General features: G+C 32.8%; 5 protein-coding genes across 8 annotated transcripts; 3 read left to right on the top strand and 2 right to left on the bottom strand.

The window, feature by feature from the left end:
* Positions 1-240: 240 nt before the first annotated feature.
* LOC130828881 (3-ketoacyl-CoA synthase 4-like) lies at positions 241-2,689 on the bottom strand. Its single transcript, XM_057694912.1, has one exon. The coding sequence runs from the start codon at positions 2,173-2,175 to the stop codon at positions 649-651; it is 1,527 nt and encodes a 508-aa protein (XP_057550895.1). The 5' UTR covers positions 2,176-2,689; the 3' UTR covers positions 241-648.
* A 550-nt stretch (positions 2,690-3,239) lies between these two features.
* Positions 3,240-9,839, top strand: LOC130828897 (uncharacterized). Of its 4 annotated transcripts, none has more exons than XM_057694930.1 (3): positions 3,240-3,380; positions 8,482-8,685; positions 9,322-9,839. In XM_057694930.1, the coding sequence occupies exons 2-3, from the start codon at positions 8,497-8,499 to the stop codon at positions 9,412-9,414; spliced, it is 282 nt and encodes a 93-aa protein (XP_057550913.1). In that variant the 5' UTR covers positions 3,240-3,380; positions 8,482-8,496; the 3' UTR covers positions 9,415-9,839. The 4 variants fall into 4 exon arrangements, with proteins under 4 accessions (XP_057550913.1, XP_057550922.1, XP_057550929.1 ...); XM_057694939.1 differs by having other exon boundaries at positions 3,241-3,380; positions 8,485-8,685; XM_057694946.1 differs by having other exon boundaries at positions 3,241-3,380; positions 8,468-8,685.
* Positions 3,245-8,437, top strand: LOC130828889 (protein ARV 2). The gene is made up of 2 exons (XM_057694921.1): positions 3,245-3,380; positions 7,582-8,437. Exon 2 carries the CDS (start codon positions 7,631-7,633, stop codon positions 8,288-8,290), a length of 660 nt encoding a protein of 219 aa, XP_057550904.1. The 5' UTR covers positions 3,245-3,380; positions 7,582-7,630; the 3' UTR covers positions 8,291-8,437.
* A 6,964-nt stretch (positions 9,840-16,803) lies between the features above and the next one.
* On the top strand, positions 16,804-18,501 carry LOC130828872 (transcription factor RADIALIS-like). The gene is made up of 2 exons (XM_057694901.1): positions 16,804-17,067; positions 18,386-18,501. Exon 1 carries the CDS (start codon positions 16,804-16,806, stop codon positions 17,035-17,037), a length of 234 nt encoding a protein of 77 aa, XP_057550884.1. The 3' UTR covers positions 17,038-17,067; positions 18,386-18,501.
* Positions 18,502-21,624: 3,123 nt separating this feature from the next.
* LOC130828864 (glycine-rich RNA-binding protein-like) lies at positions 21,625-22,697 on the bottom strand. The gene is made up of 2 exons (XM_057694889.1): positions 22,516-22,697; positions 21,625-22,275 (listed from the first exon to the last, which is right to left on the bottom strand). Exons 1-2 carry the CDS (start codon positions 22,621-22,623, stop codon positions 21,883-21,885), a joined length of 501 nt encoding a protein of 166 aa, XP_057550872.1. The 5' UTR covers positions 22,624-22,697; the 3' UTR covers positions 21,625-21,882.
* Between the last annotated feature and the right edge of the window lie 250 nt (positions 22,698-22,947).

Genomic DNA, 22,947 nt, shown 5'->3' with positions numbered 1-22,947 from the left:
TACCCATGGAAGGCACGTGTTTATCTGGTCGATATGCGTAAGCCCAACTCTAGATGAGCTCTTTATTGAAAGTTAAATCCAACCAATACACATTAAGTAGAGAATTATAGCATATTGGCTTAGGATGAAAGTATCTCAATAGTAAGAAAATAGTCATGCAATGCTAGTGTTTATCATTTTTAGCCTTCTAAAGGCAAAGGTCATTCTAAAAAACTAAAGCCCAAATAAATGAACATATCATTTTGTAAAAAACAATAAGAGAAAAGACACAAATGATAAGTACATAAAGGTACCTCTATATGGGAATGGGACCAGTACATGACCAATTACAACATAGAAGTATTTGTAGCTCAACAACTTTTCACAAACAAATACTAAGGAGTACATATTTGTAGGATGTTTGAATCTCACTCCCTAGGCTTCAAATGATTATAAAAATTATGGAAAAAGAAAGTCTTTTCACATCCAAATCAATACACAACATAACTTAACAATTTAAAATTCACAATATAAAACTCCCCTCCATCAATCAAATAATCACTAAAAGTCGACACAAAATAAGAAAATGTAACTAACAAGAATGTTCCTCTCCCGTTGTTTCCTTCTTTCTCGACCTTAAATTAAATAATTACACAATAGTCTCTCAAATTAACCTTTAATCTCAACAGGGTACCTATCAATACATTCCAACCAAGGACTTTTTGGTGATGGCTTAACATCTCTTAATGCTTGCCAAACAATACTATTACACTTAAACCCTGATCCAAATGCAATTTGCCATACCCTATGCCCTTTCTTCATCCTATGTTTAGCCTCAATATACCCAAGCTCGTACCAAATTGAGCTCGAAGACGTGTTCCCAAACCTATGAAGCGTCATCCTAGATGCTTCAACATGGACCGGACTCAACTGAAGGCTCTTCTCAAGCTCATCAATTACGGCTCTTCCACCAGCATGAATACAAAAATGCTCGACCGCAAGCTTAAAATCAGGAATATAAGGCTTCACATTAATATTTAAAAATTTCCTCCCAACAAGAGTGAAGAAGAATAGTAATTGTTCACTTATAGGAAGTACTAATGGACCAAGTGTAGTTATATTAGTCCTTAGTGCATCCCCAGCTATTGCCATCAAATCTTTAGAAAGTGAAACACCAGTTTTACCAATTTCATCTTGTTCTTGGTAAACACAATTAAAAGCCTTGTCGTTCGCACCCATATGTGTGCGGACGACATAATTAAGACGGTATTTGGCGCGAAGTTTTTCTTTTTTTTTATTAGAAAGCAAAACCGCTGCGCCACCAACTCGAAACAAACAATTGGGAATAAGCATTGATTTCTTATTCCCAAAATACCAATTTTGGGTTATGTTTTCGGTGCTAACAACAATAGCATAAGTATTTTTATGAACTTGTAAAAGATCTTTAGCAAGATTAATTGCTATAACCCCAGCTGAACATCCCATTCCGCCAAGATTATAAGATTGAATATTCCCACGAAGTTTAAATTTATTCACTATCATTGCAGATAATGATGGGGTTGGATTAAATAAGCTGCAATTTACTACTAAAATACCAATTTCTTTTGGTTTGATTCCAGTTTGAGTAAAAAGATTTTCCAAAGAACCAAACAGAACTTGTTCAGCTTCTTCTCTTGCAGCTTTCATGGATGGTTTTGGAGGAATTGAATGCATTGCTTCTGGAACAACTGTTTCTTCCCCTAATCCAGAACGCTCTAGAATCTTCCTTTGGAACTCAATAGAAGATTCATCGAAATCTCCAATTAATCTAGAATGTTCCACAAAATCCTTGAATCTGACCCGGAATTCACTTGGTGGATGGTACAATGAAAAATCCACCAAGTAAACGGATCTGGGTCGGGTCGTGAAGTAAACAGTAGATCCAAATACAAGAATAATACAACAAGCGACAACAGTAAAAGCGTTGTACTTAAGTTGAACCCAAAAGTGGTAAACGTCGTCGTATCGCATTTGAGAAGCTTGAATAACGGTCAACGATATTAATGGAAGTAAACAGAGAGTAAGTAGGTGATTCATAAGGTAATAAAAACCAATTTTGACGTATTTAAGACCAACACTCTGGAGAAAATCAGGTAAATACCTAAAATGACGGGTACGAACACCATTAAACGACGGCGTTTCGGCGGTTTCCGGCATTTTTGAGAAATGGGTTTTGTAATTAAGGAGGTTAATTGAAATGGGTAAGTGTTAGTTTTTGGAGATTTGGACTAATTTTTTTGGGTATGTTTGATGAATATATAAGTAAGAAAAAAAGAATCTAAGGCGTTGGAAATGGCTGAAATGAAGAAGTGGAAAATGTAATTAATTAAGTATATTAATTGAAATGGGTAAGTAGGAGTGTTAATTTGGGAACATTCCCAATAATTTCCAAGATTAATGGAAGGGAATTTAAATAGAGGGAAATAACGTGAATGAGAAGATGAAAGCTGGAAATGGTGACGAGGAGAAGTGGGTAAGGTTTAGAAATGGTAGTTGCAACAAACCTGGGGTAGCAGATTTACATGGATGGAAATTGGAATAATAGAAGTAATACATAGTCCCATTTGGTTTCTTTAGGCCATTTATAAATTAAAATACAGTTTAGTAAAATATTGTTTAATTTGTCTCAACATAAGAATTATTAATATCAGCGGTCAATGAAAAGAGTAATAAACTAAGTTGAGAAATAAGAATGGACTACTAGTAGTACGTAAGATAAATGGATTGAAAGGGAAAGTTTGTTGACTGATTCTTACCATGTTTGGGTACAATGTAAAGAAATTTCCAGATTGATGAAATGGAAGCAGAGAGTTGAAGTGTTAAGTTTGGGGGTGGAGATTTATGCTTTCCGTGTGATCTACTGTCTGGGAAACACGGACACGACACCTAACTGGTGTGTCCCGTGTCGGACACGGACACGTAAAAATCCGTGTCCGACACGCCAAATGAAGTGTTTAATATTTTAATACTTTTTCGGACACGTGGACACGACAAGGACACGCGATGGACACAGCAAGGGACACGGCAAGGACACGTGTGTTATTTTTATTAAAAAAAATAAAAAAAAATTTAAAAAAAAATATTGAAAACAGAATCAATACAGTAGGCGAACAATCAAATTCCATATTTTCATTTCCCTCTCAATTCCCTCTCTTGCTCTCAGCCTCTCACTCCTCCTCTAACCCTAAAAACTCGAACTCACCTCTTCCTCCACCTCCACCACGCCACCGCCACCGCTGCAACTGCTCGAACTCGAACTCGGTCGGTGCTGCAACTTCTGGCTGCTGCTTCCCTGTGGGCTGTGGGTTGTTCGAATCCAATCAAAGAATCCCTAAAAATCGAAATTTTTGATTTTGTTTAAGGTATTTTCACTCTTTATCCTAAATCCTAATCTTAATCTTGTTCTAATCTTTAATCTAAGTGTTAATCTTAAATTCTTAATCTTGTTGAGTTGTTGTTTTAACATTTATTTTTAAATCTTGATTGTGGGTTCTTTTTTGATTTTCAAGTATTGTTTTTGAGGTTTGCTGGCTGCTGCACTGTATTCAATATTCATGTCTTACTTGACTTTGTTGAAAAAATCATGTGGTTTGCTTTGTTCTATCACTCATGAAATCTGGAATTTAGGACTGTTTTCAATATTATGATTTTGATCATATGCATCTGGAATTTAGTACTTGTTGTCTTGCTGATTATGGATCTCAAAATGCATAGCAACTGTTTGTTCATATGCATCTTCATTTTTAGCATTTTTTTTAATGTGTTTGTTAATGTTATTTGTTAATCTTGATTTTTAAATCTTTAATTGTGGTTGTTTGAATTTGAAGAGTTCAATCATGTCTAGTAGTGGGGCTAGTGGCTCTGATTCATGCAATGTTAGTGGTGATGCTACAAAAGAAGAGGTTGATTTCGGTTCTTATCCTTTGTGGAAATATGTTGTTAAAGGGGACAAAATGAGTGGAGGTGGGGGTAATTATACTTGGCAATGCAACTTTTGCAAACAAATAAAGAGTGGTTCATATACTAGAGTTAGAGCACATTTGATGGGTGTTGCAAAAGGTGAAATTAGTCAATGTCCTAATGTAAAAAATGAGGATAGAATGCAAATGAGAAACTTAGAAAGACAAGTTGAGCAATATAAAGAATCTAGACAACCAAAAAGACCACCACTTCCTAGTCAATCTTTGTCTATAGAAACTTCTCTTTCACCAACTTCATATGTCAAGAAAAGAAAATCTGACAACCCAATCACCAAAGCTTTTGATATACAAGCTCAAAACAACTTAGATGCTGAGATAGCAAGGATGTTTTTTACTGGAGGATTGTCTTTCAACCTTTGTCGAAACCCTTACTATGTTAGTTCATACTACTATGCTGCCACAAATAATATTCCTGGTTACAATAAAATGAGAACCACTTTGTTAGATAGAGAGAAAGAAAATGTTGAAAGGCTTTTAGAACCAACAAAGGCTACTTGGAGGGAAAAAGGGGTAAGTATAGTGAGTGATGGGTGGAGTGATCCACAAAGGAGACCTTTAATTAACCTATGGTGGCTTGTGAAGTTGGTCCTCTGTTCTTAAAGGCCGTTGATTGCTCGGGAGAGGTAAAGGATAAAGACTTTATTGCTAGCTTGTTGAATGATGCCATTGAAGAAGTTGGAGATGACAAATTTGTTGTACAAATTCTCACTGATAATGCAAACAATTGCAAGGCTGCTGGAGAACTTATAGAGGGTAGATATCCACATATATTTTGGACACCATGCATTGTTAATTTAAATGCAAAGTAAAGTAGCTCCGTCTGTTAGATTGTTTATTATTGAAAATAATGTGGTATGTGAATAAATTGATGGGTTTTGGAGTCTGAAGAGAAAAAGCGACATTTGAGTGAGGTTTTTAGTTTTTTGGGGGTATCAACTTTGAAGATTGATTGAAATTTTTGTTTGTTTGTGTAATTATGGTTGAAGTAGAACAGTAAAACATGAATTTCCTTTTTTTTTCCTAGGTTGTTAGATTGATTTTCTCAATTGATTGCTTGTAATTTGCTAGTAGTAGTATTACTAAGGCAGTATAGGCAATATTGAACAATTGAACATCATCAAAGAAAATAGGAAAATAGAAGAGATGATCTAGAGTCATTTGTAATTGTTATGCCGCATTTTATGGATGATGTTGCCATTCACATAAGCCTCCTATAAGTATAGGACTGAGGTGCTTGTCTTATGCGTGCGCTGAAGTGCTCTCATGGATTTGGTGAGTAGTAGTGGCTGGTGAAGTGAAGCTAAGTAACAAAATGAGTGAACGACTGCGCGTGCAGGCGTATAGCAAGCGTACTAGTGTTACTGTAATGTGGCTAGGACACATCAAGAGAGTTGTAGTGTTTCATAAGACTTGTGAGCGAATTTGTAAGCGAAGTTGTGACAGCTCCCAAACTAAAGTTTGTGTAAGAATGCCGCAAAAGTTTTAGTCCCCCGGAAATATTAGAGTTGGATCCTTCACAAGAGGGCGGGTGTATTATGTGATATACTTTCCTGTATATAATACTAGGAAAATATTTTGATTAAGATACTAAACTTAGGTTGGCCATCTCCATTTTGTAAGAAATAAGCAATGGGAATTGATTTAAATGATTTCTGTAAAATGTTACTTTACATAGTAAGATTACAATGCAAACTCAAATGTCCAACTAAATGTTGTATTTGGTAAGGTATGTGAAAACGAGGCTATATTAGAGTTCGAACAATGTGTTTCAAACTCCAATATTGCCAAGATCGAGTGTATGAAGTTTAGTGACAAACAAATTACGCTATCAATGAAATCAATGTTTGTAGGAGAAAATAAAGCAATAAAATGACACAAAGATTTAACGAGGTTCACCCAACTTAGGCTACGTCCTCCAGTGTATAGTATCTCTTATATTATCAAAGGAGTTCAAAGAACTCTCAAATATGGAGAATTACAATAGAGAAGAGATATAGGCTAGTGTTTGGCTTGGGGTGTATTTTGTGGATGTCTATTGAGTGAGTATGAGAGCTCTATATATAGTACTAGGTACATAAATGTCAATAGCTCACTAAATACAGAATTAATATGAATAATGAATGACATGAAACTTCTCCAAGAACTTGAAAAGTCGAAAACAGCATCTTAGGCACATTAGAGAAACCGCTCGACTGGAACAGAGAGCTCGCTCGGTCGAGCGAGCAGCTGATACCTTCTGGATATATTCTGTCTGTCCGCTCGACCAATCAATAAGGCTCACTCGGTCGAGCGGATAGGTCGAGCGACCATTCTGCTTCTTCTGTCAGAATTCTGATCGAACAAACATAAACCAAGTCCTTTCTACTTCTTCATTAAGTCCCATAACTCTTTATATTTCATTACCTTATTAATGCATACTTTTAATCACCATCATAAATCACAATCAACACCCACATTAACATACTCATGGGATTCCATCCTAAGAGTCACACATGAATGCACACACCAAATATGCACTCAAGTCACACTAATCATAACAGTATGAGTTTGCTATGTTTAGATTTTCTATATGTTTATTTGGTATAATTTTGAGATTGCAACTTTGTAAGGCTAGATTCTTATCGTAGAACAACATCACTATGGAGGTTTAAGGGCCAGGTCTGACTTTCGTAAATGAAAAACAGGTCTAGATTTTGTCTTTCAATTTGTTTGATTTGGATTATTCAAGTTTTTTTGAGTTTATAATTTCTAATATTTTATATATTGTGCTTTTAACATATTATATTCAATGTTTTGTTATTGAATTTTATGGCTTTTGCATGTTGATTTTGCAAGTTTCTATTTTCATTTAAAACTTGCGTTTATTTTAGCCGATTTTGTGTGTTTGAGTTTCATTGTTGACTGAGCTAGAGATTGATTTAGGATTTACTTGATGAATTCGAATGTCAATTGCCGATTGGGGAATTTTGTGACTTCTAAGGTTGATTGAATTTTGGGTTTCTTGGATGTTAATGATCACTGAGCTTCATTTGAATGACAGTCATACAGCATGAGTGCCTGACCTTCATTCTTCATGAGCTCATCCTTTATGTCATTCTTCAACTCGAGGTTTAGGGAGTAAACACAGTCCTTGTTCTTGTCTGAAGATGTTTTAGCCTTTTAGGTGTTTTGAGAATTCAGTAGGCAGAGGGAATGAAAAAAGGGAGAGTAAATTATACTTGTTTGGATACCTGCACTAAAGGGAAGTATTTGCAGCCTTAATTTGTTAAGGCATGTTTGGAGGAAGAAGTGCAAGGGGAATCCAGGAAAAACATTATAGAGGAATCAGGGGAAAACTCCACTTGTACAGTCAAAAAGCCGAACATGGAGAAGAGGGGTTACTATTTCCCTTAAACCAAACATTATCCAATTAATCTAGAGTTGTGCCTTTTTCCTAGGTTAACTTGATAAAATTACTTCGATAAATCTACGTCATTCTTGTATTCTTTACCCCTAAACTCAAACGGAACTTTAGCTGCCTTCTTATAAACACCTGAACAAGATTCATCTTCCCACTGAGCCGATTACGATTTTTTTCATTCAGGTAAAAGTCTATAGAGTTCAGTTATACGAGACAGCAAAATAGTACCAATATGAATCCTCGATGTGTGAAGTGCGGCCAAGGAGTTGAAAAGCTCTACATTCAATATTCGCCAGGAAACATCCGACTGTTGAAATGCAGCAACTGCAAGTCAGTTGCTGACGAGTACATAGAGTGTGAGGTTATGATTCTCATAATTGATCTGATCCTTCACAAGCCCCCGGCTTACAGACACTTGCTCTTCAACTTGCTCCGCGACAAAGTTCAAAATTTTGACGCCTTGTTATTCAAGCTGTCCATTATCTTCCTCGCCCTTGATGCTTACAAGTTGTGGATTTTGAATGGGATCTCAGTTGAACAGTCGATTATGATCATGGGTTTGAAAACTTTCGGGTGTGCTCTTTTAGGAAATGTGGTGTTCTTTTGTGTGCTTTTGGTTTTACCAAGGAGGTTTTTGACTTTTGTAGATGATTTTTCTGGGTATAGAGATGTGCTGCTCGTAGTGATTGTCTCGAGCTACTTAAAGCTTTATATGTTGTCCATGTTAGTATGGGAATTGCCTGCATCAGTGGTTTATATCATTGATTTGTTTGTTATGTCGTCAAATATGGTGGCTTTGCGGGCGATAACGGAATCCCCTTTCAGGAGATGTTTCGGGTTATGTTTTGGTGTTCATGCCTTGAAGTTTTTTGTGAACTGGTTGCTGAAATAGTTGTAATGTTGATGTTGTTCAAGCTTTTATAGTTTTCTTTACTTGAAAGATATTATAGATCACTATTTGTGGTTATTGAAATTGTCTTGAGGGAGTTTTACATTTTTGTGTGACCTGATGAACTATATGATGCCTTTTTAATCTAAAAGACAGCTTAATTTTTTGTTGCTCTTTGAGCACGTATTCTATAGTAGCAAGTTGGGAACATGGAATCTCAAAAGCATCAAGCTGAAACTACACCATCGACTACTGCACCAACTCCCGCAATCACTTCATGTCGGAAGAAAAAGAAAGAAGATGCAACTTTCCTCGAGGACATAAAAGATCATATTGATGAGTTTGTCAATGCTTCCATGGATGAACACAAGTCGTGCTTCAAGAAAACCATTCAAAAGGTCAATTCTATTAAACATATTCTCAAATGAGATATCTATTGGGTTCACCCAATTACATCTACATTCTTAAAGTGATACTTACAATCTTAAAAGTGATAAATCATAACTTTAAAGTGATCACTTTTTTTTGTTGTCTTAAATTGATTACGTATAAGTTATAACCTCGAAATGATTACTTACAGACTTAAATTAATCACTCATAATATTAAAGTAGCCGATTATAATCTTAAAGTGAACTTACAATTTTAAGTAATTATTTTTTATACTTCTAAATTGGTCGCACACAACTATAAATGTATAATTTTAAATTGATCAATTAGATAAATGACCTGATTGTATGTGTGTGTTCATCTCATGGTGAGACGTTTCTCGTACAAGACTTGCTTTTATTATGCTCATTATGATAAAAGTAAAAACATGTTACTCTTTTACCCTTCTATCAAAAAATTTTTTTTTCCTAGTCTTGTTGGCCTTTTATTATTAAACTACTTTCAAAGTGCAATTTCCCCTCTGTTGAAAAGATCTATTCTTTAGAAAGAGATAAGCCCTGTTTATTAGGTGATTTGGAGGATGAATTTCGTGTAAATGCTCTTATAAACTTGTCATTAATGATCGAAATAATTGTGTGAAGGGCAGATGTTTGGCATGTCAAAGGTAGTAGCACAAAGGAATTCTGAGCTGCAAGAAGTAGAGAGTGTTCTTCCACTGCAGACAACAGTCTCAGAGTAAAGCATCCGGAAAGTACTCTCGAAGAAGTTTTCCTTCATAATAAGAAGCGTTGATTTTCACCTGTACAATCGTTGTTGGATATAATTTTTCATGATGACTTGCTTTCGTTCGTGTAGCCGACTCTATATTGTCGGTTACGAGATTAAGGCTTTTAAATAGTTGTGCTGATTAGAAATGATGCTTTTGTACAAGTGATCGAATGTAACATAATTTGCTTTTTCAATTCATAATTTGCTCAAATTCAAACAACCCAAAATTGACCGTAATTTGCTGTTATAGATTTGGATTTGCGAGGAGTTAGAGAATCATGTAACACTAGAGTGATTGGTAATTGGTTCAATGTGATTGATGACAAGGGACAGCAACTACGTCTGATGCTAATTTTGTGCACCATGATAACATGAGATATGACTATACTTTTATGCTATACCATCTAGAACCAAATACTGATATTCAACTATTTAAAAAAGTAAAAAAAAAAAAAATAAAAAATAAAAAAAATACCGATATTCACTAACTGAAATATTCACTTCTATGCTGTGATTATAGGTTTCCTGAGTATCTTGTATTTAAATTATTGAAAACATTTGTGGATATTCTAACTTTTCCTGTTGATTATTTTGTCTTTGCTGCAAATTGCAGGTGCTTACACTTTTTCTTTTTAATGGAGTGAAAGTCGCCCAAAAGTATTTCCAAAAAACGTTTTTTGTATTGCAAGAGGGAAAAGAGTATAGCCCTTTTTCTCTCTGATTTTTATTTTGGAATATACTTCTATGATATTGCTTCACTACATATCCATGGAGCAATCAATCAATAAAATATACTAATGAAGAAATAATTTGAGATATGTATCACGTTCTCATTAAAAAAAATTTCGTCTTTTTTTATGGAAATTTTTGATGATTAACTTGATTTTTAAGGAAATAATTAATTCATTAAAAAATATAATACTTTTTAATTGACTATAAATATATTTGCTTATATAAACCTATAATTTTTTTATCCTAAATCTAAAATAAAAGTAAGTTTGCTTCATTAAGAATTGATCCAACTATAAAAAGACAAAAATAAAATAATTTAATTTTCTATTTTCATATATACAATTTTCATATACATAAATTTTAAGCTCAAAATTTATATTATATTTTATATACAATTTATATATTTTATAATTCTTTAAATCTGATAAAAATCTACAAATTAAATTAAAATATATAATATATTGATGGAAAATCTAAAATATTTCAACGATGGGATCATAGAAAAAGAATAATTTTTTATAAATCTTATAAAAATTATTAACGGACATTTCTTAACTTACTTGGGTGATTTCATCAATATAATGTAGCTTAACGTTAATCAATTTGATAAATTTTTATTGATTGGTGGTAATTTTTTTGTCTAATTTTCACATATATGTTTTAATATAATTGAATAAATTATTTCTCCGCGTTGTCAATTATATTATTATAACATATACAAAGATTTAATGATTATGTTTTATGCTGTAAATGAATTAATTTTATAAATTAATATTTATATATTCATATAAGTAAATATTTATTATATCCGTGTTTTGCATGAGAATCTATCTAGTATCATATAGTAAATTAAATAGGAAAATAAAATTATTTATTTATAATATTACTTTCTTTTTTTACTTGCATCATTTTGAATTTTACACTACTAGCTATTCACAAGTATTACTTTGACTATACAGTGAATTATCTATTTATGACAAAAAAAATAGTTCTCAAATCTTATTAGATTTATTTTAAAATGTAGCTTTCACAAATTAACTTTGTATAATTTTTACTTATATAATTAGATACGTAAGCAGATTAAACTTGCATTGGCATACATATCTTAAGAATGGTTGCAATTAAAAAGAAATGGAGAGTATTATGTTGATAAAGCATTATAGAATTGTTCAGAGTTTCAGCCCCATTCTGGCATTCAACAATGGTAGTGCGGCGTGTACCTTGTGGAATTCATTTCATGGTTTCATGCATGAATTGATTATAATATAACTATTATTAGAGAGAAGCCAATTAACATTGGGGTAGTGACAATGATTTTTGTCCTGGTATAAGCGTATGCTTATGATTATTATATATGGATTAGTTACTTAGTTTTAGGCTTAAAATTTAAAAGTAAATATGCAAATAATCAGTGCCTCAAAATTTATTGTAAGGTTTACTCCACTATAGAAGAGCAATTGTAGGATTTATAGTTCAACCGGTCTCAGCCTCTTAAATCTTAATGTCTACTTATTGTTTTCTTAATGTCTAATTACATTATTCAAAATGTCTACTTACTGTTTTCTTAATGTCTAATTACATTATCCTTAATGTCTATATATAAGATACTTAGTGCCCACTGAAAAAGTACTTAAAATGCCTACCGAGAAACTTAACCTACTAGCCTACTTATCATATCCTTAATGCCTACTTGCAATATATTTAATGCCCACCGAGTAAGTACTTAAAAACTTACAATATTCTAAATGTCTACTTACAATATTCTGAACGCCTATCGAGAAACCTTTTTAGGCCAGTCCAATCACAACAATTTGTGTTAATATTTTGAAGAAAGCTCTTTTCTAAAGTCTAAAGTCTAAAGCCACTTCCCAAGAAGAATGAACAATACAATAAAATTTTGAGGACAAGATAGTATGCCTTTTTAGGACTTTTTTGAATGACTGCACATATAAGAGGTGCAAGAATCTATGCCCCACTGCAAGCATAGTTGTCTTACAAAATCTTCTCCAAGTATGCTCACTAAGATTTTGATGGGCTAATTGTGTTCTTAATGCCCTGACCTCATCTTAGCTAGAGAAAGAATAAGCTTAAATATAAAATTAAAGCAACCGGATAACACCAATACTGCAGTCATTATTAAAATTAAAGCAACTAATCAAATATATTAGTGTTTTGTCTAGATTCTGCTTTGTTTTGTGGTATTTGTTTTGTGTATTCTTTTGCTGGTCTTTTCTTGGAAGAACATTAACTGCGGGCCATTACTCGAGTTGAGGGTCTCTTTTAGATCCCGACCTCCTTCTGATGATGGTATTGGTTTGCCTTCTATCCACCCTCCACTTTCCAATAGGCAGGATTCAGTGGCTTAATTCTTCTAGCCTTTTCATTTGTATGCCTCTAGGCTCTAGGTAGCTTAGAAGTTAAGTTGCTTGAACTTAGGTTCTCTTGTCAAATATTAGTAATAGAAGTATAGTTTCAATTAAGAACTACTATAATAACATTATATTATCCCAATGTCATTAAAGGACTCACTTACTTATTAGTGATAGCAAAGAGGTTATTTCCAATGATCTTTTGTAGCAAATATCATCTGCAGCTTTACATAAATAAGAAATGTATATAATTTAATGCATCATTTTATTAAAGCCCATTTAATTTGAAATCAAACAACAATAAAAATTTGGCTAAATCGAAATAAGGGACATACGAATTAAGAAGTAAACCAATGAAATTATATACCTCTCAAAAGTGGAAAAACAGAATCACATTAAACCTACTAACTTCCAAATCTCATCACATTCAGAGAATCAAATTCGAAAAAGCATTTATTATGCACGCTTTAAATGTCAACTCAGCATTACTGTCAGTTTAATACACTCATATCAGCACATATTTGGAGTAACTAATAAGGTGATCCCATAACTAAACATATAATAGAGTGTTAAACAAGAAAATTATACTGTTGAATTATTCACCCTCCCCTTTATCAGCTCATTCCACTAACCAAGATATAGCATCAATATTTTCAATTTTCCTTTCAAAGGTTCTGTTTCAATGGTATCAGCATTTAGTCCTTGTGCCATGCAAGGACCACAATGGGTGGAAGATTTCTGTAAAGCTTAGGTTCCTTGGTCCCTTGTCTATACCTTGTCTTAAACATAAAAAGGCAATGATAATCTGATAGAAATTAGTATATGCTCTATTTCAAAAATTTTGCATCATGTATAAATCATGCATTCTCCTACTACGTCTCACGACTCTCAGCCACATGCATAAGCTGATATAGAAGTATAAAATATGCTATCACGGTATTACCCACAATGCCAAGTTGTCTTCGCCTAGATAGAGTTTGGTAGGACGAATAAGATGTTGTTTCTGATTGACCCTTGTAACCATCATTTGCAATTTAGAATACAAATGATCTAAGAAGTTGCTTTATTATTGTTCATTATAATTCGAAACTAAATACTCAATACTAATATATACACGAAAATAAACTCATGCATTTCCTAATAAGTCTCTCGATTCTCAGCCACATGCAGTACTAATAAGTACTATATATACATGTCGTTATCCTAATGCCAAGTAGCTCTGCGAATTTCAAGTGATTAGAAGTATGCAATTCTGCATTGTTATTATAAAGAGATTGTTTCAGAATGACACTTGATTGGAAACATTTGAGCTATTTAATATGTCCATTATAATATAAAATTAATGAAATATACTAGTGTACTATCTATGAAAGAAAATAATCTGGCAGTTTGTCTGACTTATATAACACTGAACAGTAAGCAGCAGCTCAGTTATAAAAAGGGCTAGCGGATAGATAGATAACACCTGACAGGAACCAATGATACGGATTCCTTCTCAACATGAAAAGATGCAAGTTGGAGCTGAAATAAGAGATACCTAGAAAGTGGCAGGAAAAAACTTTCTAACAAATGATGAGTCCTAGACTCTTAAAAATGTATGTCAAATGCAGTGGCAGTCTGGCAGAGGTTCCATTTCCAATGATATACTCATGATTGCTGAATATTCAAATTTCAAGGAACAGAATACAAGACTTGTAAGATTTAAGCAAATGCAAATTTACATGTTATTCGGCAGGAGAAGTAATACTTATTATAGCTATTCTTCTTTGCTGTTTATTTGTGTACAAAGTTTTAACAATAATGTTGCAATAGTTTGTTTAAACATACTATTAAATATAACAAGGAGAACATTTTTAATATCATGAATCATCTTATATTCAAAGCTCTCCAACTTGCAATTTCCTGTGTACATATCCTGATTCTAAATGTAATGATCAAGTTTTTTTGGTGAAATCTAGTTGGCATTTTATTCCAATAGAACCTACAGGTTTATGCTCATTCAAGCAACTTGCAAGATGAATCCAAACTCTCTCATTATCAATCTTCCTTCTTCTGGTATCTTTCCTTTACCACCTCTCATATCTGATATTAACGTTCCTCCTAATTTCAGGCAGACATATTCGATGATCACAACATCAACTCTAAGAATATGTTAACGCTTGTCTAGAACTAACTCATTGTTAAGGTCTCAATTCGTCTTTTCTCTTTTGATTGATACATGTTATTCGAATTGGAGACTAGTTACTAGTTAGTAATTAGAATCAGTTAACCATTAGTCAATATTTTGGTGATATAAGCTCCTGAGGGAACAAGAACATTTTATCACCCTAATTCTTCTCCCAAAGCTCAGCTTTAATCAAAAAAGGGAATCTTGAACATACACAGCCTTAACCCTGCAATAACAGATAGGCTGAAACGGTTTCCAGCGGATTCTTAGTCTGATATACTCCTTTGTCCCCCTGAATTTTCTACTTTTAGGATTAGATAACTATATAAGGAGTAATTTAGTTGTAGATAAAATAAGATAAAGAAACTTAAGTTGTGTGAATGGTATAAAAATAGAAAGTAAATGTATGAATGAGAAATCAAGAATGTGGTAGAAACTAGTTTCATAAAATAAAATGTAACAAAATAGGTGAGACAAACAAAATGAAATTGTAGCAAATTCAGGGGCAAACCAGTACTTGTTTGCAACTTCTCACTTCTCAGTAAGAAAGAACATACAAGAGTGAACAATTTTAATTTAGTTAACTCAAGTCCTAAAGTCAAAAACAATGAACCTTCTAGTATTACATTGGGAAAAAAATAAAATAAATAATTGCATGTCCTTTGGAAGTACTCAGGTCATTAGGGTACTGATCTCCACAAATCATAAATAAAAGATCAGTAAACATAAGAAGATATGACATTAAAAATAAAGAATAGCTAGTGTTAAGTTGAAACTCCTGAGTCCTGAATGTGTCTGGTGCAACCATTATATAGACACGACTTTGTAAATATCTTAAGTCGAACGTAAAAATTAACTCTATCATCATCTACCTTTATAGGGGACTTTTTTATTAGAGAAAACCAAATTTGTTAAGAGAATGCAAGTGGACTAAAGGCGTTAAGGAAGCTTTGCATACTCACATAAATATCAATTATATGGTCCTGTAAGAGATTCCTTAGATGTCTGTACCAATGAAGTGATTGTATCCCGTATCACAGAACACAGTAACAGTTGAGATATGATTCGGTGTTTGATCAGAATTACAGACAACAAAACATGTTGATTGTCTAAGCTTCAGATAGCTTAACAAACCACGTACCAATTTGAATTTACATTCTTTTCTAATTTCATGTAAGTAGACCAACTTACCAAAAAATTACTTACACGTATACACTCAGTCTCTTGCTGAACTTATAATCTATGACTATGAGATTCCTAAGGCAATCATTTTACTGTCTAAGAAGGCCAGCTAAAGAGCATGGAATGTTGTTCTGGACAAGGTACAATAAAAGATCATCTGCCTTAAGAAGCACACAAAAGATGTTCTACCAGAAGATTTGTCTGACACCAAAAATAGTAAATTATTAACTGACCTGTGGCTCACTCGTAAAGTTCTCCATATTGTCAGTGGATGATTAAGAATATTCCTAGGCCTGGATAATGAAACAGGTAAGTACTCTTCATAAAAATCCTGAAAGGCAGAGAATCTTCCATGGCCCGAATCATTAAGACTCTTGCCTAACCCGACCTGCCCTGACCTGCCTTGTTGAACATGTCTACACATGATGTATATGGAAGAAAATTTTCTAAACCTGAATATGTATTTTTATGGGAAAATGTAAATGTTAGGACTAGGGTGATAATGCGTAAGCAAAATTAATGCAAAAGAAAACAAGTTTAGTGATAAGAGATACTGATTCTAGTACCTGGATAATCAATTTTCACTCTTCCTCCAGCATATTCCTGTAGGAAAACAATTCACTCAAATTCCACATTTTTTGGGCAAAACACTTGACCCAACTGGCATTACCCCACAGTCACCTCCACACCACTATAAAGAGCAGGCACTGCCAACGCTTACTCACATCATAACATCTGTTTATCTACTGATTCTCACGTAGTTATAGTTTTTCATTCTCACGTAGTTATAGTTTTTCATTATTCAAAATATCTCCAAAAATTTGTGTTCACTCATAGTATTCTCATTAGGCTCATTTTATCAATCTCACAATAACCTTGTGTTTGCAGCTTCTTAATCTAACAAATGGTAATGTCGTCTCAGGGATCAGGATCCACTTGGACACCTAAGCAAAACAAGGCCTTTGAAAGGGCCCTAGCTATCTATGACAAAGACACACCTGATCGCTGGCACAATGTAGCCAGAGCAGTTGGAGGGAAAACTGCTCAAGAGGTTAAGAAGCATTATGAAGACCTCTTGGAAGACATCAAAAGCATCGAGGCAGGTCAAGTGCCCTTTCCTAACTACAGAAATACCGGTAACTGAGGAAAGCAAAGTCGAATTTTGGAGCAAAAGGTATAATAAAAACCTGAATTTATTTTTCTTATTGTAATACTACATTTACGTGTCATGACCACAATGTCAAGTGGCTCTCGCCAAAACAAGATTTAGGAGATCGCCAAATCCGATGTGCGCAACTTTTCCCTTATAATGACAAAGAGTTTGTTTCTGATCGACTCTTGAATACAAACGACATCTTAACTTCACATGTACTAGAAGCGCAAGCAATTGTTATTTTAGAGCAACAAAATTACCCCTTTTGCTTCCAGGTTCTTGCTTCATATTTAATAAAGCTTAGGAACAAGTCTTTGTTTCCATAGTTAGCTACAACAAATCAAAATAGCAAACCCAAAAAGTCTACTAAAAAGTTAGCCTTGTCTCATTTTCATAAATCTTACATGGGATTTGAAAGTATTGGAATTAGGTTGCCAAACTTAACCTAAACCCAATGCTTAATTACCTTTTACAAGCCTGAAATCCTGACTTACTAATCAACTTGCCCACTTCTGTCACCCTGTGAATTCCTTCAAGGACAGTAGTTTAATAGCAACATAACGCCAAGTTCATGCATTTCATAAACCGACGAAGAATAGTAGCGTGATAAATTTAATTTTAATTACTAAACAAAAATTACAAGTGTTGATTTAAAATATGAAGAGAAGGGAACCAGACATATGCCACCCCTAATGAAAGAAGGCATCTTACAAAATCAAATGTGCAACCATTTTTGAATACGCGTAATTCACAATGTAAAAAATAATAACCTAACATAAAAGTTTTGTCTATTTTCGATGGAGTTGCATACAACACTTCATTATCCCAATGTCATTAACCGGCATTCACCTAGGGTGGAGTTTGTGGGGTTAAACGTATGCAACTTACTCTTGTTAGTGACAACACTAACAAAATGGTTGTTTTTCTTGGTAGCAAACATCAGGTGCAACTTCACATAAATATATACGCATGATTTAATGAGTCATTTTACTTTAGTTCATTATAATCTGAAACCAAAGAACTATAAATTCTGATGGAATTACATAATTATAATTATTTTGGTTTTGAGTTATGTGTTACAGTTCAATGTTCCATCATTTTATTATGATTCATATTTCTTATAAACTACTTGCAATCAAGGGTCAATTGAAACAACAGATTTATTATTACAAAGGTATGGTTGCGTACATCCAATCTTCCGCTCTGCTTAAGAGGGAGTTACTTAACGTTGATGGCATATTGTAGTTTGCAGGCACCTATTCAGATACCAACTAGTTCAACTTAATAGTAACATTTATCTTTCTCACATTATCCTTTTTTGTGATTTTGTCTTGTGCAGGTTGAAAGATCTACAGCTCTCATGAAAATTTATCTTAATGAATAAAAAAATTATTTAATCACTTGCTCCAGTACCTCCTAGTAAATTAATCAATGCTACTGTTTTTTTATTTAAGCTCTGTGAAGCAATGCATCAAACATCTAATATGCAATCATGTTTGTACCTAATGTATAAAAGATTGTCATACTCAAGCCTTGTGTTCATTTTGTTTTTCTATGCTGTGAAGTTCCAAACAACAATCCATTTTAGAATGATTTTTCCTTAATACGACTTCAATTTCTTTAATTTTGATACAACAAAACAAATTAAAAGAAAAAATAAGTAGAAAAAAAAATACAATATAGCAAAATAACAAAAATCTGAATCGAAAATTGTGGCAAAATCTATAGCGACAGTGTGACAATGTAATAGAAGTATGTATTACCTGCGTTTCAAATGTATCCTATTATATTTTCCTAAATACATTATGTTCATATTTTGATATCATCCAAAATCAAACGAAATAATGAAAATTTTAGACGATAATTTGCAGCTAGGGTTTCCACAAATTTCAAACCTTATTTAGATGATGATCAGGTTGTAATAACTGAAATGCGGAGAGAAACTGCAAAACTCGCTACCAAGATGGATCAAATATTCATTGAAACAAGAGACTGAAGATAAAATGATGCTAGCTTTTAACGAAATCTTACCAATTTGTCCATGAATATTCTGTGCCGTAGTCTTATCATATAGAATTATGATTTAGCGTATGATATAACATAAGTGTTAACATACTTCATTTTAAGTAGGAAGCAATAAACCGCTAGAGGTTTTTTTTAGAAGAAAAAAAGGTAAAAGATCTTTAAAAAAATGGGATTAACAATGGTTTTTAAATTTATTTTTACAAAAAAAAAAATTAAATCTTAAAAAAATCTTAAATTGTGAAATATAATTTTCAATATTCTATAAGAAATAACCTATCACAATTGTTATTTGAAATTCATATGCCATTCAAGATTTCACTCATTGATTCTATATTTACTCGTTATTATAGTCTTGTATGATTTACTTGATTTTTACTGATTAATATTTATTGACTGATTAAGCTTATTTTTACTCAATACTCAATACGTATTTAAGATGGACTAAATAGAGTCTAATAAACATTGGAATTCCATTCACCAAAAACAATTATATTTGTATATTAGAGTGGATAGCTTATGCATTTGCTCAACCAAATTATTTCGAAAATTTCTAGTAAATAACTTTAAAGAAGTAAAGCTGGACTTCAACTATAGAATTAAATTGCTATGAAATATGAATTAATTGTATAGAGATTTTTTATATGAAGTTTTTTTAAAATTTAAAAAATTATATACTTTTTCTTTTTGGAAAATATATTGTTACAAAAACATTTTTAATAATCCTTCACCCATTGAATGGACCCGAAACCGACACAACCAAAACCAGAAAACAATCCAACCTAAACTTAATATTACCCGAAAAAGACTTAATGCGAATTCGACTAACGAACTGTTTTGACAGATCTAACTACAAACTTTTTTTGCCCCTAAAATTTATTACAACTTTATTTTTAGCTAGGAATTAATAAAAACATATTATATACTTCTTCAGTTTCTTAAAGAAGTTTTCTATATACGGTATAAATTTTGAAAAAAATAACCTTGTTGATCGTCATTTTAATAATTTAAAAATGCTTATAATCTTCATATATCTTCCACTAATTTTATTTTAACATTTTTTAGTTATATTCTTTATTGTCTCCACATATTTCACACTAACTTTATAAATTTTTTTTTTTTATTAGGTGTACTTTCTATATTTTTTTCCACTTTCTTTCTTTTAATATTTTTTTAACATTTATTATTTTCATTTTACATCAATCAAATTTATTATTCAATGAAATAATATCTCTACCATTAAAAAAGAAAATAAGTTTATAAATTCATCATATACTTATAAATAGACATAATTTACAAAAACGAGAAAACGTTTCTAAAAAATCCCTCTTATCGAGATTAGGTTGATAGGTGTCTCTTATTTCTTGAAGATTATACATCGGTAATTACGGTTAAACTGAATTTTATATAATTTTTATCAATATTAGTCAAGTACATCTTATAAATTTTATTAAAATTAATATTAATATTTTAATTTTATTAAGCAGCATAGAAGATATTTAGGAATTAAACTAATATACATTCCCAAACATGCAAATAAATAAAATAAAAAATTACTATTTTAAATAAACTCAAAATAACGAATTAGTACGTTACCGTTGTTTCACGTACTTTCTCCATTTAATATTACTTGTATCAAATAAATTTTGCACAATTTAACATGTGTGAAATTTTTTATATATAGAGTTATACATAATTTAAAATTATGAAAATTTAATATTATAAAAATTTTGTAAATAAAATGAATAGTTAGTTTAATATAAAAGAGGAAGCACTACATTGCACCCCAGTAATTAAGGCGGAAAATCAATTTAACCCACCGTAAACGTCAGACGACAGGCAGATGCGGAGATGCCGTATACCCGCAATAATTTAAAGGAAAGGGAACTCCCACCAGCTCCACCCAAATTGTCCACTCGAGCTAAGATAAGATAATAAAATGAATATGGATCTTTTCATTGTTTTATAATTTGACCCCTATTTTATTATTAGTGTAAAAAATATATTTGCGTCAGTTTTGATACAATTCTTTTACTACTGTTGTTTAAAACTATTGAATAAATGTCAGGGCGAAAAGTCTAAAAATTTGAAATGCATATATAAATTCTCCATAGTCCATAATGTATAAAGATTATGGTAAAATTTTGGAGTAAAACTGATAGTAGACGCACAAATAGTGTGAAATTCTTTTGTGAGCATTAAATTGTGTAAAAATTTTACACTATAGTAGATACGTAGGTTAATAGCATTACTATGAGCTTATTTTATTATATATATTAAAATAAATATAAATAAATAAATAAATAAAATCCTTGATAAATAAAAATAATTAATACTCCCCTAGGAGGCGTAGATTAGATAAGCCGTAAATAAAATACCTCTTGGCTAATAGTATATTCGTAAAGTAGGTCGCGGTCAGTACTGAACCTATATTGGCATCGAATCCCAAATCGTTGTGCACAGAAAACAATGTTTAAATTGTTAATTTTTAAATGAATGATGATAAAGGACCAAAAATTGAAAGAAATAAAGCAAAAAGGATAAAGATTGAAGACATTCGGCATTCAACTTCTTTCCATTACTTGCAAAAGGCTGAAACTATAGTTTCTAATTACAAACTAACAGTAACATCCAGAATCACAGTAACCAAACATCCCTAAGAACACCCATTATCAACCAGCGATCAAAATCAAGTAACCAAAAGTAACAGCAACAGTAACATCAAACAGAACCAGTAACAATAAGATAATTTTTTCCCATTCAATGGCAAAGAAAGCTTATGTGGGTGATGGAAACAATCCAAGATCCTAAAATCTAATTCCTCCAGTTTCCGTCAGAGTTACCACGAGAGTAACCACCACCACCACCACCATAACCACCTCCACCACCTTCACGGCGATTCCCACCATAACCACCGCCTCCACCTCCGTAACCACGGTTACCACCACCGTATCCTCCTCCACCACCTTCACGACGTCCTCCGTAACCTCCACCACCACCTCCATAACCACCACCACCTTCACGGCGTCCTCCGTAACCTCCACCGCCTCCTCCTCCACTGCGAGATTGGGCTTCGTTAACGGTGATTTGACGTCCGTCAAGTGTTTGACCATTCATTCCTTCAATGGCTGCATCGAGTTGCTCCTTGCTTTGGAATGTGACAAATCCAAATCCTCTAGATCTGCCAGTCTCTCTGTCATTGATAACCTGAAAATCATGAAAACAATAGGTTTAATCCCAGATCTACGATAATACATTTAAAAAATAGACAAAAATGGAAAAAATGATCATTGGTCTTTTGACGGACATACCGTTTCCGGATATCATCATAAAAAAGAACAGATCAAGATCAAGTAACAATAGTAACAGAGTAACAGAATTTCAGATCAAAGCAACACAATCATATATTTTTTTTTTCTTTTTTTCTGAGATTTAGTAACAAGAAACCTTCGAATCAACGACATCTCCATACGGTGAGAAAGCTTCTTCCAAGGCACGGTCATCGGTGGCCCATGCGAGACCACCGACAAAGCATCTGTACTCAACTTCAGCCATTTTTTAAGAGAAGAAATGTATAATAAAGATCTAGAGTTAAAATAAGAGAGAAAAGTAGAGAGCACGAAGAAATGAAGAGGACGTAGGGATGTTTATATAGGAGGAATTAGGGTTTGATGGTTGTGAATCAACGCAGTTTACGGAGTTAACTATGGTTTATGTGAACTCTAATGGATAACTATGGTTAAAGAGATATTTTGATTTCTGAGAGCTTTCACAAAAAAATATCTTGTGATCTTATCTTTGGCTCGTGATCGTGGCGTTTAGTGGATTGGAGTATTTGACCATTTGGCCACTTGGTGAGATATTTTTTAGGATTAAATA

This window comes from Amaranthus tricolor, chromosome 1, assembly GCF_026212465.1.
Source record: "Amaranthus tricolor cultivar Red isolate AtriRed21 chromosome 1, ASM2621246v1, whole genome shotgun sequence".
NCBI lineage: Eukaryota > Viridiplantae > Streptophyta > Magnoliopsida > Caryophyllales > Amaranthaceae > Amaranthus > Amaranthus tricolor.
This window is presented reverse-complemented; position numbering and strand designations above follow the sequence as displayed.

Bases quoted from the DNA above. Each gene is read 5' to 3' on its own strand.
- LOC130828881 (XM_057694912.1), bottom strand. From the start codon at position 2,175: ATGCCGGAAACCGCCGAAACGCCGTCGTTTAATGGTGTTCGTACCCGT.
- LOC130828889 (XM_057694921.1), top strand. From the start codon at position 7,631: ATGAATCCTCGATGTGTGAAGTGCGGCCAAGGAGTTGAAAAGCTCTAC.
- LOC130828897 (XM_057694930.1), top strand. From the start codon at position 8,497: ATGGAATCTCAAAAGCATCAAGCTGAAACTACACCATCGACTACTGCA. The intron at 8,686-9,321 runs GTCAATTCTATT...TGTGAAGGGCAG, and splicing joins TCAAGAAAACCATTCAAAAG to ATGTTTGGCATGTCAAAGGT.
- LOC130828872 (XM_057694901.1), top strand. From the start codon at position 16,804: ATGTCGTCTCAGGGATCAGGATCCACTTGGACACCTAAGCAAAACAAG.
- LOC130828864 (XM_057694889.1), bottom strand. From the start codon at position 22,623: ATGGCTGAAGTTGAGTACAGATGCTTTGTCGGTGGTCTCGCATGGGCC. The intron at 22,276-22,515 runs GTTTCTTGTTAC...CATGATTTTCAG, and splicing joins GAGATGTCGTTGATTCGAAG to GTTATCAATGACAGAGAGAC.